Source organism: Stegostoma tigrinum, chromosome 30 (assembly GCF_030684315.1).
Source record: "Stegostoma tigrinum isolate sSteTig4 chromosome 30, sSteTig4.hap1, whole genome shotgun sequence".
NCBI lineage: Eukaryota > Metazoa > Chordata > Chondrichthyes > Orectolobiformes > Stegostomatidae > Stegostoma > Stegostoma tigrinum.
Window position 1 is genome coordinate 21,421,652 of NC_081383.1, and position 16,813 is coordinate 21,438,464.

At 41.0% G+C, this 16,813-nt stretch overlaps 1 protein-coding gene across 2 annotated transcripts; it reads left to right on the top strand.

Annotated features, from left to right (window-relative positions):
• The first annotated feature begins 2,955 nt into the window (after positions 1-2,955).
• LOC125465951 (cytochrome b-c1 complex subunit 10) lies at positions 2,956-13,557 on the top strand. Of its 2 annotated transcripts, none has more exons than XM_048559982.2 (3): positions 2,956-3,088; positions 8,667-8,802; positions 11,876-13,557. In XM_048559982.2, the coding sequence occupies exons 1-2, from the start codon at positions 3,039-3,041 to the stop codon at positions 8,782-8,784; spliced, it is 168 nt and encodes a 55-aa protein (XP_048415939.1). In that variant the 5' UTR covers positions 2,956-3,038; the 3' UTR covers positions 8,785-8,802; positions 11,876-13,557. The 2 variants fall into 2 exon arrangements, with proteins under 2 accessions (XP_048415939.1, XP_048415940.1); XM_048559983.2 differs by having other exon boundaries at positions 12,733-13,557.
• Positions 13,558-16,813: the final 3,256 nt, after the last annotated feature.

The following is a 16,813-nucleotide window of genomic DNA, read 5'->3' on the forward strand; positions in this document are numbered from 1 at the left end:
TAGTAAAGCATTTGGGGTGCGGAGAGGTGCCGTAGAGCTGGATGAACACAGCAGGCCAAGCAGCATCGGAGGAGCAGGAAGGCTGATGTTTCAGGAGAGGGATTGGCAGTTGCTCCCTCGGAGCGTCAGACTCCAAAATTTCAGCCCTCAAACCCGATTATGGGGAAGCCCTGTGATACAGGGATTGAACCTGTGCTGTTTCTTTTATTTTACACCACAGCTCAGTGGTTTGGAGGTGGGGGTAATATATAGACAATTGACAATAGGTGCAGGAGTAGGCCATTCGGCCCTTCGAGCCAGCACCACCATTTATTATGATCATGGCTGATCATCCACAATCAGTATTCTGTTCCTGCTTTATCCCCATAACCCTTAATTCCACTATTTTTAAGAGTCTCTGGATACTTTTAAGAGTATCCAGAGAGTTGGCCTCCACTGCGTTCTGGGGCAGAGCATTCCATATATCCACCACTCTCTGGGTGAAGAGGCTTTTCCTCGACTCTGTTCTAAATGGCTGACCCCTTCGTTTTAAACTGTGTCCTCTGGTTCTGGACTCACCCATCAGTGGAAACATGCTTCCTGTCTCCAGAGTGTCCAATCCCTTAATAATCTTACACATCTCAATCAGATCCCCTCTCATCCTTCTAAACTCAAGTGCGTACAAGCCCAGTCGCTCCAATCTTTCAACATATGATGGTCCTGCCATTCTGGGAATTAACCTCATGAACTTACGCTGCACTCCCTCAATAGCAAGAATGTCCTTCCTCAAATTTGGAGACCAAAACTGCACACAATACTCCAGGTGCGATTTCACCAGGGCCCTGTACAGCTGCAGAAGGACCTCTTTGCTCCTATAATCAATTCCTCTTGTTATGAAGGCCAGCATGCCATTAGCTTTCTTCACTGCCTGCTGTACCTGCATGCTTGCTTTCATTGACTGATGTACAAGAACACCTAAATCTCGTTGTGCTTCCCCTTTACCTAACTTGACTCCATTTAGATAGTAATCTGCCTTCCTGTTCTTGCCACCAAAGTGGATAACCTCACATTTATCCACATTAAACTGCCATGCATCCGTCCACTCACCTAGTCTGTCCAAGTCACCCTGTATTCTCATAACATCCTCCTCACATTTCACACTGCCACCCAACTTTGTGTCATCAGCAAATTTGCTAATATTACTTTTAATGCCTTCATCTATACCATTAATGTATATTGTAAACCGCTGTGGTCCCAGCACCAAACCTTGTGGTACCCCACTGGTCACTGCCTGCCATTCCGAAAGGGACCCATTTATCACTACTCTTTGCTTCCTGTCAGCCAGCCAATTTTCAATCCAAGCCAGTATTTTGCCCCCCAATACCATGTGCCCTAATTTTGTTCACTAATCTCCTATGTGGGCTTTATCAAAGGCTTTCTAAAAGTCCAGGTGCACTGCATCCACTGGCTGGCCCTTGTCCATCTTCATAGTTACATCCTCAAAAAACTCCAGAGATTAGTCAAGCACGATTTCCCCTTCGTAAAGCCATGCTGACTCTGATCTAACCTCTTACTGCTATCCAAATGAGTCGTAATTTCATCTTTTATAATTGACTCCAGCATCTTTCCCACCACTGACATCAGGCTAACCGGTCTATAATTCCCTGTTTTCTCTCTCCCTCCTTTCTTGAAAAGTGGGACAACATCTTTGCTATGTTACACTTCTTTTATCCTATACAGTCCTTAACTTCCCTCGTCAGCCACGGCCGCCCCCGCCTCCCCTTAGGATCTTTCTTCCTCTTTGGAATGAACTGATCCTGCACCTTCTGCATTATATCTGGAAATAGCTGCCATTGTTGTTCCACTGCCATCCCTGCTAGCGTATTGCACCATTGAACTTTGGCCAGCTCCTCTCTCATAGCTCCATAGTTCCCTTTATTCAACTGCAATACTGACACTTCTGATTCTCCCTTCTCCCTCTCAAACTGCAGATTAAAACTTATCATATTACGGTCACTACCTCCTAAGGGCTCCTTTACTTCGAGGTCCCTGATCAAATCCGGTTCGTTGCACAACACCAGATCCAGAATTGCCTCCTCCCTGGTAGGCTCCAGTACAAGCTGTTCTAAGAATCCATCTCGGAGGCACTCTACAAACTCCCTTTCTTGGGGCAGTACCATCCTGATTCTCCCAGTCTACCCACATGTTGAAATCTCCCATAACAACTGTAGTGATACCTTTGTGACAGGCCAATTTCAACTCTTGATTCAATCTGCACCCTACCTCCTGACTACTGGATGTGAGTTTGCTCACTGAGCTGGAAGGTTAGTTTTCAGACGTTTTGTCACCATTCTAGGTAACATCATCAGGTGAGCCTCCGACGAAGCGCTGGTGTTATGTCCCGCTTTCTATTTATCTGGTTAGGTTTCCTTGGGTAGGTGATGTCATTTCCTGTTCTTTTTCTCAGGGGATGGTAGATTGGCTCCAAATCAATGTGTATGTTGATGGAGTTCCGGTTGGAATGCCATGCTTCTAGGAATTCTCGTGCATGTCTCTGTTTGGCTTGTCCTAGGATGGATGTGTTTTCAAGCTAGCCACCAGGATACATGAACATCAAGTAGCCACAAAAAGACATGACCCGCTATCACTCGTATCCTTACATACAGATAAGGAAGGACACCACTTTGATTGGGACAACACATCCATCCTAGAACAAGCCAAACAGAGGCAAACGAGGAATCTACATTATCTGCGAGCAAATCTAATTCTGACCAAAAGGGGCAGCATCGAGCAACTCGAGACGGAAACTTCACTAAATACCTCTGGCAGGACCCACCATATTTACAATTCCGATTGTAGCATACTTTTTTGAAACTTTGGAAATATGAAGTTTTCACTTTTTAGAAGTAGGCTTGAGGGGAGCAAAGGTGTGAAAACTTTTGTTTCGAGTGCGAATTTCGATGTCTTATTTCTGACAGGCGCTGTCAGGTCTGCGCTTTAAGTGGGGTCTTGCTGCCGCCATTTTGTGGTGTGCAGCGCGTCTGTGGGGGTCAGGCGAGATGTTGGAGAAATTTATCGGACCCAGATATGTTCAGTTGATAAAAAACTGGTAAGGACGCGAGCTGACAGAGACTGGGTCTGTAATTAAAGTGGTGGGGAAGGTTGATTTTTGAGAACGCATGGAAATGGCTGGGCGCTGGACTCCGGACTCCGACCGCTGGTAAAGTCCCTGCAGTGCAGGAGGGCCAGAGGCTGGGTTCACCTTGATAGTCCTTTCTCCTCTCGTCCTCCTTGTACACACGCTCCCTGTATCCTGGCTTGTCTTCAGCACAAAATATAACTGTTCTTGCGGAGCAGGTACTCTCTTTGTGGTTCCTTGATTCAGCTGGCTGGCTGGCTGTTGTTCATTCCTCGTTTATTTATAAATCCTGGAGTATTGTTGTACTTCCGAATTTATCCTTAATAGTAGTAGTTTGCATTATTCGTGGCTGTGATTCACTTTTATCTTGAGTGGAATGTCCTTGGATTGAGAATGTAATGCTCTGTTATTTAAAACAAACTACTGGAAATACTCAACTCCAAACATCCGTGTATAGAGATACCAAGTTACTGTTTTGATTGAATTTAATTCTTCAGACTTCCAAGAAAGTAGCATTGAGAAGGATTTTTGCCTTGTCTGTCCCACCTCCCAAGGCCCCAATCACACTGTCCTGGTGTGTTAGCGATTTTCCTTATATTTTAAGTTTTTAGATTTTTTAAAAATCTGTTCAGGGATGGGCTTCACAGGCTTGGCCAGCATTTGCCTATGAGAAGGTGGTTGTGAACTGCTTTCTTGAACTTGTTAGGGCTAGCAGGCCCGAGTTATAGGGAGAGGTTGGCCAAGATAGGACGTTATTTCTCAGAACATAGGAGAATGAGGGGTGACCTTACTGAGGCATATAAAATCATGAGGAGCATTGATAGGATGAATGCATTTAGTCTTTTTTCCCAGGGATGGGGAGTCAAAGATTAGAGGGCATAGGATTAAGGTGAGAAGGGAAAGATTTCACAACAACAGCTGTTGTTGACTTGATGCACTCACAATGACTTTGTGAGGGGAAATTCCATAATTTTGACCCAGTGATACTAACAGAATAGTGATATATTTCCAACTCAGGATGCTGAGTGGCTTGAAGGGAAACATGCAAGTAATGATGTGCCCGTGTAAGTGCTGCCCTGTCTTTTAAGTTTGTAATGTGCTGCCTGAACAGCCTTGGTGAATCACTGCAATGCACCTTGTAGATGATACATTGCTGCTACCAAATGATGGTAATGGAGAGAGTGAATGTTTGCAGACTGCTGCCAATCAAGTAAATAATTAGATTCTCCTGTTTGTCATTACCTGGTACTTATGGCATGAAAGTTACATGCCACTTGTCAATGCAAATAGATATTATCCAGAACTTTCTGTATTTGGACATGGACCCCTTCTGTATCTAAGGAGTCTTGAATGGTGCTAAACATCGACTAATATCCCAGCTTCTGACCTTAAGATGGAGGATAGGCCATTGGAGCAGCAGAAGATAGTCGGACCTAGGACATTACCCTGAGGAACTGCTGCATTGATGCCCTAAACCTTTTTGACTGATCTTCAACCTTTGTGAACCTGATCTACCTTCGTACTGGAGAGTACCCTGAAAAGTGTATAGTTTTACCTCTGATTTCCATTGGCTCTGGTTTTGCTAGGTTTTCTTGATGTCAGAGGCACTCGCCGTCACCTTTTCTGTGTTGCTGTTCACAATGTGGTTTCTTGCACATCATGGCGACCAAATGCAGATTGAGAGACCGCTTTATGGAATAACTCCGCTTAGTCCTGAAGTATGATTACGAGCTTCTGGTTGCTTGCCACTTTAGTTCAGCATTGTACTGTTCTTCCTATTTCTGCCATTGGGCAGTTGCAGTAGTCCGACTCGAGGAGCAGCAAATGATTTGGCACTTTACAGACTTCTGGACTCAACAATTTCGGACCTTGAATGCTGCCCCACGCTTTAAATTTCCTTTGCTACATAATAGTCTGACTTTTGTTTCTCATGATTTTTCCATTCAAAAACACCTATTCTTTATTCTATGGTTGTCACTTGCTCTGCTCAAATGCATTGTTTCATTGCTACAATCCTTATCACTCCTTTTTTTTTTAAATAAATGTATCTCATTTAATCTCTCCAGCCCTCTTCCTAATGACAGCTTTCTTTGTATTCTTCTTTTCCCCCCCCCCTCAACTTTTTTTAAAAGCCCATTGCATATCCTCTTTCCTTCACTATGCAGTCATTTCCAACTCAATGTTTACTCTTTCTCTCTCCACAGATGCTGCTGGCCTGCTGAGTATTTTCACTTTGCTGGAAATTTGAAAGAAAAACATCGGCAGTGCTTTGGTTTTATTTCTAATACATAAATATTGATTGGGCAACACACTTTATTACTGATGGCAGTAAGGATATATCATTAACTATTTGCAGTTTCCTCTGCAATTCATGTTAAATCTGAGGTCGATATAAACAAGTGGAGAGAAGTTACCTATTTCATATCAAATTATTGGAATAGAGTTGACTCATTCCACTTCTGATGAAAGGACACAATACCTCTTTTTATACAGATGCTGCCTCACCTTTTGAGTTTTTAGCCTTTTTGACCTTTGATTCTGATTTTCGGCATTTGTATCACCCTTCAATGGTGCTATATGGATCAGTTTGTTTTGCAGTTTACATTTTGTAATAAAGACTCCATTTCCTTTATGAAAAGCATCAGTTAAAATATTTGCAGTACTAAGTAACAGTTTATTTGACAAGTTAATCTGAAAGTTAATTTTAAAGCAGTCACTGATTTTAAACGTGTCGCAATTCTGATTTCAACTTCGCTGCTCTGGCATAATTTAATTCAAAGAATTAGATACAGTATTCTTTTGTGTCTTACATCTAATCTCTTCATAAATGCAATTCTCAGATCTGTGTACTGTGTATTGTAAAACTGTTTACAGGCTGTCAAATCTCTTTGGAGGAGCAAGCAACCGAACTGCTGTGTCAAATGTTTTGGCTAACTGGTGCAGCGTTACTTCTCTTCCTAATATCATTGTGTTTGATTTTGTTCTGTAATACCTTGTAAAATTTTAGTTATGTGTTGCTGATAGTCTGATGCCTGAGAATGGCTTATTTTTATACTTATCCTGGTCCTGTAACTACCTAAATGTTTATTAGTTTTCCTATCACCATGATGTAACCGATTTGCTGATTGCCCTGCTGCATCTCCTTTAATATGTAAAATAATTTTGTTTTTCCCATCTCCACAACCTCCTTTTCACTTGCTTATTATTATGTAACTTTTCCTCAGCTTTTTGTGGGTTTTGCAACTCTTGCTCAGCTTGCAAGTACTATACTTATTCTCTTCTCCACTATGCTAAACTTTTCCTGTGTCATTTTAAATAACCCATGCCAAGTTACAGCAGAGCACGAATAATGTCCAGACTTGGATTGACAGTAGAAGGTAATATTACCACGTTAGTGCCAGTTAGTGACGTACCGGAAATGTTTCTCCATGACCTGCCAAGACAGGAACATCCCATAGTTATTCTACTATCTCTGAAACATCCCACAGTTATTCACTGTCGAGATCCTGAGGGTCACCAATGACTGAAAGAGCAGAGTAGGGTGGAGGCTGATCCCACAAATCCCTTCCAACATTACAAGGCTGTAATTAGGAATACCCTGGAGTATTTGCCACAGCTGGAATGGTGCAGATTCATGAGTTGCTCATAAAATTTGCACTGCTGACCAGAGAATAGTGCACCTGCTAGAATGAACTCTGTTTACTCTTTTTCAGCAACAAACTGTGATAGTTCACGCATGTTATAGCAACTTGCTCTTACATTGAGTCATAGTCATGCACTCACACAGCATGAAAACAGATCCTTTGAGCCAGCTTGTACATGCCAAACAAGCCTCCCCAACCAAAACTAGTGCCACTTGCCTGCTTTTGGCCCATATGCTTCTAAACCTTTTTTTATTCTTGTACCTATCCAAATGGCTTTTAAATATAACAACTGTACCTGCATCTACCACTTCCTCTGGCAGTTCATTCCACCAATGAACCACCCTTTGTGTGAAAAGCTGCCCCTGGGGTCCCTTTTAAATCATTCTTCTTTCCCCTTTTTAAAAAAAAGCCCTCTAGTTTTGAACTATACCATAGAGAAAAGACCTTTGCTATTCACTCTATCTATGCACTTCATTATTTTTTAAATCAGACCAAACTAAATACAGTGCCAAAGTAGAGCAAAGGAAATGTGATCAAAAAACATGGTCAAACAGGTGTGATGTAGAGAAGCTGTTAGTGAAGAAGTGCTAATGAGAAGATATTCCATACCTCGGGTGTTAGCCACTGAAGATGCAGTCACCAATGGTGGGAAATAAAATATTGAGGGGCACAGAGGCCCGATTAAATTCAAGTAAAACTGAGTGCTGTAAGATTGGAGGAAGTTAAAGGACTTTGGGAGATGCAAGATTTTGGAGGCTTTTAAATATGAGGACAAATATTTTGATATTAAGGCACTGGTACACTGGAAGTTGAGGCATATTGATGAGCACAAGGTAGACAGGCAAAGCATGTTTTGCGAATTAGGATATTGGTAGATGAATGTTAGATAAGCACATTTATAGAAAATGGGAGGTCAACCAGGAGAAAACTGGCATGACCAAATTTTGAGATAACAGATTTCAGTGAAAGATGGGCTGAGGCATACAGAGTGAAGTAGGTGGGATTTAGTGACTTGATAGTCCACCTCAGGGTCAGCAGGATGTCGAGGTAACAAACAATCTATTTTATCTTGAAAAAATGACGGGAATGTAGTTCATGTTGGGGGTGAAGAACAATGGCTTTGATTGCCCCAATGATTATTTCAAGGAAATATCAAGTCACTCGGAAGTGCCAATAAAGGCAGAAGAAAAATTGTGAGGAATCTCTGGACCTGGGCATCATCATAAGTGTGAAACCTGACATGTTTTCAGAGGATGTTGCTATTAGGCAGCATGTAGATGGAAGATAGGATGGTGTGAATAATAGACCTTGGGGCATTGTTGAGATTAGTGGTGTGGCAGCAAGAAGCGAAGCTATTGCTTGATGCTCTGTGACCACAATTGGATAGGTGACTATTAGAGCTAGTAAATGGTAGACCTGGTCAATTAGACAATGGAGGGAGCAATTCGAAAAGATGGTCAGCTAGCTCGAAGCCTGCACACAATTTGAATAAAGTGCGGATGGATCTTGCACCATGATCTTGCTTGTGTACAATGTCGTTTGTGATGTTATTTTGTGCTGCGTCATTGCTGTGGTAGAATTGACAATCTATGCGCAAAAGTCAAATTAAAAACCTCTCACTAAGAATTACTGTCTCTCATTCCAAAAAGTAGAAGCTATGACTTACCCGGCCCTGTTAAAGATCTTTTTTTCCAATCTGTCGTCGTGATTGGTTGGTTGGTATGGATTTTCACTATGTTCAGATGTGATCTACAAGTCCAGTGGACAATTCTGTCTGCAAAGGATGAGGAACACGGTAACTCATCTTATCTTATCAAAAATTAACAATCTGAAACAAAGACATTGTATTGCTTCAGAACTGGATGAAAACATTCTGGATTATATATAATCTTTTATTTTTCTAGGATTCCAACAATGGCAACATGGGGAGGTGTTGGTTGTGTGGCACTGGTGTACAGTACAGATTGGAGAGTAATAGTTGACCGTATTCCATATGTAAGGGGGAAATTCAAGGATGAATGAAGCAGTCATGTTTTAATGGTAAGCCACAGTTTATTTGTAAATTTGTGCAAAATGAGCTTGTCTCTAACTGCTTGAGTAGAAATGTTTCATCATTATTTCATTATTCTTTGGTATAGTTATGTTGTTATCAATGAGCAGTATTCTTGACAGTCTTTGGCTGTTGAAAAAATTTTGGGAATTTATCTTATCTGTCAATAATGTTCTCACCACAGAACGGTTTTAATTCTAAAAACAGAGCATTGAAGAAACTTGGGTCATGCAGCATCTGTAGATAGAAAAATAGAGCTCAGGTTTCAAGTCCAGCAGTCAGGACTGAAAGTGGCTGGGAAAGGAATTTACGTGGATGATGAGTTTGGGAGAGCAAATAGATTTTATAGAGCCGAGAGAGAGAATAAAGAGATTGCTGATGATAGGCCAAGAGACTGATTAAATGCTAGATAGGGTGCTAACAAGAAGTGTAAATAGTTGAAAATGGATTTGTTGTGATGGGAGCATCCCTGTACAAGACAGCACCTTGGGGTGTGGTGGAGGCCTAATGACACAGAGGAGGATGTCCATTTTTTGAATTTATTAAACTCTGAGTCTTGAAAGCTATGAGGCAGTAATCCTCCAGCTTGCATTGAACCTAGCTGGATCACTGCAGCAGACCTGAGACAGAAATGCTGGCATGGAACATGGTGCTGTGTTGAAGTGGCAAGTTTAGGACAGCGTAAGTGTTTGGTGTTTTGTTTTCAGTAGATGTAATGCTGCCCAAAACCCAACATATAGAATTGGTTTCTGCTATGAATACAGAGTGAATGCTACTGTTTACTTGTGATTGTAGAATGGCAGGAAAACTTGCATTTTCTGGGCAATTTGCTTGTTTAAAATGCATATGGCAATAGCTATTATCTGTGAAAATGCCAAGTTCTTAAAGAATTATTGTTTCCCACCCATCAACAGGGCATATTGTATGAACTTCAGATGATTTTTTTTTCTCTCTGTTAAACTGCCTAACCACTTTCAGCTGCTTCATCAATGACCTCCCCTCCAGCATGAGGTCGGAAGTGAGGATGTTTGCTACTGATTATGCAATGCTCGGAACCATTTGCAACTCCTTAGAGACTGACTAAGGCCATGTTCGAATGTCAACAATACCTAGACAAAATATAGGCTTGGGCTGACGAGCATCAAGAAGCACTTGTGCCACAAAAATACCAGGCAATGACCATTACCAATAAGAGACAATCTAACACAGAATAGCGTTGCCATCACCCGAGTCTGCAAATATCATCCTCCAGGTTAGCGTTGACCAAATACTCAACTGGATTCACCATATAAATACAGTAGCTACACAAGTAAGCCAGAATCTACAAATACCACGGTGAGTAACTCACCACCCAACTTCCCCAAAGCCTGTTCACCATCAACAAGGCACAAATCACGACTGAGTGAATACTCCCTACTTGCTTGGATGAATGCATCTCCAATAACATTCAAGAAACTTGATACAGTCCTGGAAAATGCAGTCCCCTTGATTGGAACTACATTCAAAAATATTCACTCCATTGAATACTGATGCTCAATTGCAGCAGTGTTGCTATCTATATGATGCACAACAGAAATTCACCAGAAGTCCTGAAACAGCACCTTCCAAGCCCACACCCACTTCCACCTAGAAGGACAAGTGCAGCGGATAGGTGGGAACCCTACCAGCTGCAAGTGCCCCTCAAGCTAATCACCAACCTGGAAATGTTTCACATTCCTTCGGTATACTGCTGGGTCAAAGTCCTGGAATTTCTCACCTAATGGACTGCCGTGATTGAAGAAGATGGCTCACTACACCTCTTCAAAGATAACTTGGGGATGGGCGGTAAATGCTGGCTGGCCAGCCAGCCATGCTTACAATAAACAACAAAAATTGCTCCCTAAAAGACTTCATTTTCAATCGCTCTAAATGTTTTATCTGATGCACTTTGTATTCTCCTTTCAAGTATTTTCAGTAACTGTAAAGAGCAAACTGCTGCCTCCCACAGGCCTTTAACTTTTAACAGGATGAACATTGGTGCTAATTTGTCCTACAGTCAGTGTTTTTTTTATTGTGCTGTCTGTATTTGTGCCCTTGGCCCTTCATTACAGTTATAGTAGTGATTTTAAGTTCAATCAGAAGAATTATTACTTGAGTAAGCTGGTGAGGGGTTTAAAAATGAAAAGGAAAATGAGTGTTTATGAAAAAGTAACTAGAAAGTTTGAGAGGACTGGCAAAAGGTTTGCTCAAAGATTGTCTTGAAGTATGGTCCTACAGGAGTGCTGTATGATTTGTGATGGAACTCTTGAAGTTTATTGGGTGACAGGAGCATGGCTGTCCAATAGTTGGAAGAAACAAAAGTCAGCAGTGGAGTCATAAGAACAAGGAGTTTGTTGCTGTGTTGTGGGTGGACAACAACTGACAACATGGGGGATTATGGCTACAGAAAATAATTTAAAATTGGCATGTGGTGGTCTACAGCAGTGTGCCAGTGAAGTCTAGTTAACGAATACATTTTCAACAGTATTTTATCAACAACTTAATTGCAATATCAATCAATGAATGCTTCATGATGGTATTTTCATATGCCTACTTCGTTGATTTGATTTGAAATATGTAGAATGTTGACCTCTACACATCCACCTGAAGTAATTGGTCTCAAGATTAATTCACATAGGGTTATAGAACTTGAACATATTGTTCTTCCTGGCATGTCTTATATCAGATCTAAGACAAGTATGAGTGGAAAGTGGCTACTCAGTTTATTGACACGCCTTTGTTGTTCTTTAAGATCTGGACTAATTCAAAACAATTGTTTTCCCTATTCTGAAAACACTTTTTACTTTGCACTCAGAAAAGTTGCTTCCCACTTACACCAATATTTTTAATTCTACTTGAGTCAAATCAGTGGGAGCTGCAAGAGACTGGATGAAAGTTTCAGTATTTTCTGCATACTAATCCTATACCCAAAGAATTAGAAAAATATTTGCTATATAGACTTTGGTGTTTAGCTGCCTTAGCTCGAGCTAGGATTGTTGTGTGTTAAATATGTTTGTCTTATTTGCTGTGTTTTCTGCATTGCAGGATGTAGATGAACAATCGAGACAAGTGACCAATGGCTTCAGACGTCAGGACAGTCTAAATTTTTCTGAACTGAAAATTTCTGTTTTTGAACTTTAAAGCTGAAGCAGGAATCATAATTTGCAGCTTTTGAGTATGATTCTGTTAATGTGAAGCATACACTGCATCCATTTCAGCACGTAAAATGTCTGAGGATTCAGAAGACTGAGTTTTGCCTAAATTACACCTTGAATATTTAAAATAAAAAAAAATCTGTAATCTGTTGATGAATTTTGTTTATAAATTCAGTCGTTAGTCTCCTATAATCTTGGCTCTTAAGGGTAATCAAGGAGTAGTAAATCCATAGAGTTAGTTAATGCTGTATCCCAGAGTTGGTATCAGATGCTGCTAGATTTAATGTAATATATTTAATTGAAAGGCAATCCAAACTTCGCAATGTTTAGAAAAAAATTCCACACCTCAGTATGTATTGGGTCAATTTTAATTTTTTTTACTTAATTTGTTAGCACTTAGGGTGCCTAGTATCAAAAGCTACTCAAAACCCAACTTCAGCAAAAAATAGAGTGCAATTGTGCACTACTTTCAGATAGTGCCAAACTGAGACAGATCTCTAATGCTTGAAATTAATGCAGAATTATAGCAAATATAAAGATGCACAATGATTGTGGGGAGGTGGTTTGTCATATGTTTAGAATCTACATTCCTTTGCTAAGTAGCTTAGAATCATAGAATCCCTACAGTGCAGAAAGAGGCAATCCCCACATTTCCCATATCTAACCCACCTTACCTACACATCCCTGGACACCACAAGTCAATCTAGTATGTCCAATCCAACTAACTTGCATATCTTTGGACTGTAGGAAGAAACTGGAGCACCTGTGGAAACTCTCAAATGGGTGATATGGAGAGAAGGTGCAGGTGCAAACTGCACAGACGTTCACCAAGACTGGAACTGAGCCCGGCTCTCTGGTGCTGTGAGGCCCCAGCGTTAACCACTGACCCTGACCTCAACCTAAAAATAAAATGTGGAAATTTGTCTTTGGGAGAACTTCTTCATACCCAATCACCATTGTTCCAGTGGGGAATCTGTCTGTTGAAGACCCATCACTTTGTTTAATTTATTCCTGCATGGAATATAGGCATAACTGGCAGGGCCACCATTTGTTGTTTATTTCTGCAGCCCTTAAACTGAGTAGCTGGCTAGTATAATTCCCCTAATTTTCTTCTGCATGGACCTCTGAGACCTCTGTTGTACCACGACTTCCGGAACCAGAAGTGAGTGCTCCAATCTGATCACTGTGCATCAAACTTTGGGAGCAGCCACGCAGCTTATAGGGAATGGTGCTTGTTAGGTCATTTCAGAGGATACTGAGAGTCAGATGTAGGCCAGATCAGGGAAGAACATCTGCTATCCTTACTTGAAAGATGGTAGTGAATTGAATACGGTCTTGTAACAACTGATAATTTTGTGGTAGCCATTACTGAGATTGTTTATATTCCATATTTATTAACTGAACTTAAATTTTGCAACTGCTGCAGTGAGATTTGAAACCATAGGGTGTTAGCCTTGTCCTCCATATTACTACGCCACTTGATGGCTCAAATGGTGTCCATTACTGTAAGTGTGCATTGATAATATTTGGAATGTAAGCAATTTGAGAAGAAATAAAACCAAAGCAGCAAAAGAGCCTCATGCTCTTTGTATAGTTCAAATAGACCCTGAGATACCAGCATTCCTCCTGTAGTGTAAAAGACATCATAAGAAATTTGTATTGACTAGAGATTTGAATCCATATCTCCTACCTCAGAAATACTATTTAATGAGCACAGATGACTCATAGATAAGTATTTGCTTTAATTATATGATAAAGATCATGAATTTACATGTTTTGAATGCACAGTAGAAATGCAGTGCAAATACTTGTTTGTGAAAGGGGCTTTTGAGGAATTTTGGATTTTCCCTGCACACCTGACTGACGTCAATTTTGTCACTGCACTGTAACGTCAACAATCCTTAAGGATGTGCATTTCAATTTGCAGTTGAAAAGAATTGGAGAGGATAACGGGTAAATCCAGCAATATTGACAAAGTGATGCCAAATTTTTAAAAATTGTTGGGAATGATTTGAACACACATAATGTGATAAGTCTGGCAAACAGTGGGGACAGTACAACAGTAAATGTGAGTATAATGCATTTGCAGATTGCTTAGAAATCCTCAAACTTTAACTGCGTCTGATAAACATCTGGGACTGAAAACGCAAAGTCCATTGCGATTCAGGTTCAAAGCTATTATTTGCAAAATTGACAGACAATCAAAACTAGAATGTTGTTTCTGTTGCTGTTTGTTTCATGCAAAGTATGTTTTCAGAAAAAGTGAGTTTCAGAAATTATGACACTTGTTTTTGACCTCTAGAAAATATCAAACTGTGCTCCTTTGCATTATGTTCTATATATTTCATGATTCTAGTACTTTGCATCATAGTATTTTTCTTAAAAGGAAACAACCAAATACAATGACATATTAAATAAACTGGGTGCATTACAGCTAGACCACATTGCAAAATAATTCCTTTGTTTCTGGGGCAAATTCCCTTGCCGTTGACTGCACATATTCAGAAAATCTGTAATTCATTAGCGTGAAGAAAATCAGTTATGAATATATTTATATAACATTACATTGATATAAATGATTTGGATGTGAATACAGCAGATATGGTTAATAAGTTTGCAGATGACATCAAAATTGGTGGCATTGTGGACACCAAAGACACCACCTTTGGAGTACAATGGGACCTTGATCAGATGGGCCAAGGAATGGCAGATGAAGTTCATTTTAGATCAATATGAGGTGTTACATTTTGATGGGGCAGATCACAGTAGGACTTGTACACCTTTGTGTATATAAGGTATAATGGAAAGGTCCTGGCAAGTGTTGCCAAACAAAGAGACCTTGGAGTGCAGGTTCATAGTTCCTTAAAAGTGGAGTCGCATGTAGACAGGGCAGTGAAGAAGGCATTTTGTATGCTTGCCTTTATTGGTCAGTGCATTGAGTATAGGGGTTAGGTGGTCATTATGGCTGTACATGACACTGGTTAGTGATAATGGGAACTGCAGATGCTGGAGAATCCAAGATAATGAAATGGCACTGGTTAGGCCACTTTTGAATTACTGCGTTTGATTCCGGTCTCCCTGCTTATGGGAATGATTTTTGTTAAACTTGAAAGGGTTCAGAAAAGATTTACAAGGGTGTTGCGAGGGTTGGAAGATTTGAGCTATAAAGGAGAGGCTGAATAGGCTGGGGCTATTTTCCCTGGAGTGTCGGATTCTGAGCGGTGACCTTTACAGAAGTTTATAATATCGTGAGGGGCACGGATAGGGTGAATAGTCAAGGTCTTTATCCCTGGGTAGGGGAGTCCAAAACTAGAGGGCATAGGTTTAACGTAGGAGGGGAAAGATTTTAAAAGCCACCTAAGGGGTAATGTTTTTATGCAGAGGGTAGTATCTGTATGAAAACAACTGTCAGAGGAAGTGGTTGAGGCTAATACAATTACAACATTTACTGGGGATTTGGATGGGTATATGAATAGGAAGGGATGGAAGAATATGAGCCGAATGTTGGCAAGTGGGGCTAGACTTTATTTAGCATATCTGGTTGGCATGGACGTGTTGGACCAAGGGGCCTGTTTCCACACAAGGCGTTCGATAAGGTTCCCCACAATAGGCTCTTGTACAAAATGTGGAGGAATGGAATTGTAGGGGATATAGCAGTTTGGATCGGAAATTGTCTTCTTTCAGCAAGCCAGAGGGTGGTAGTTGATGGGAAATGTTCATCCTGGAGACCAGTTACTAGTGGTGTACCGCAAGGGTCGGTGTTGGGTCCACTGCTGTTTGTCATTTTTATAAATGACCTAGATGAGGGTGTAGAAGAATGGGTTAGTAAATTTGCAGACGACACTAAGGTCAGTGGAGTTGTGGATATTGACGAAGGATGCTGTAGGTTGCAGAGAGACATTAGATAAGCTGCAGAGCTGGGCTGAGAGGTGGCAAATGGACTTTAATGCAGACAAGTGTGAGGTGATGCACTTTGTTAGGAGTAACCAGAAGGCAAAGTACAGGGCTAATGGTAAGATTCTTAGTAGTGTAGATGAGCAGAGAGATCTTGGTGTCCATGTACACAGATCCTTGAAAGTTGCCACCCAGGTTGATAGGGCTGTTAAGAAGGCATACAGTGTTTTAGCTTTTATTAATAGAGGGATCGAGTTCCGGAATCAAGAGGTTATGGTGAAGCTGTACAAAACTCTGGTGCGGCCGCACTTGGAGTATTGTGTACAGTTCTGGCCACCGCATTACCAGAAGGATGTGGAAGCTTTGGAAAGGGTGCAGAGGAGATTTACTAGGATGTTGCCTGGTATGGAGGGAAGGTCTTGGGAGGAAAGGCTGAGGGACTTGAGGCTGTTTTCATCAGAGAGAAGGTGGTTGAGAGGTGACCTAATTGAAACATATAAAATAATCAGAGGGTTAGATAGGGTGGATAGGGAGAGCCTTTTTCCTAGGATGGTGACGGCGAGTATGAGGGGGCATAGCTTTAAATTGAGGGGTGAAAGATATAGGACAGATGTCAGAGGTAGTTTCTTTACTCAGAGTAGTAAGGGAGTGGAACGCTTTGCCTGCAACGGTAGTAGATTCACCAACTCTCGGTACATTTGAGTCATCATTGGATAAGCATATGGACGTACATGGAATAGTGTAGGTTGGATGGGCTTGAGATCGGTATGACAGGTCGGCACAATATTGAGGGCCAAAGGGCCTGTACTGTGCTGTTATGTTCTATGTTCTATCTCTATGACTCTATTTAAAAAAAACTGCTGCTAACTATATTATTTTTCCCAAGTTCCTGGACTCCACCTAATCAGATGATCTAACCTAAATCTGTTCTCTC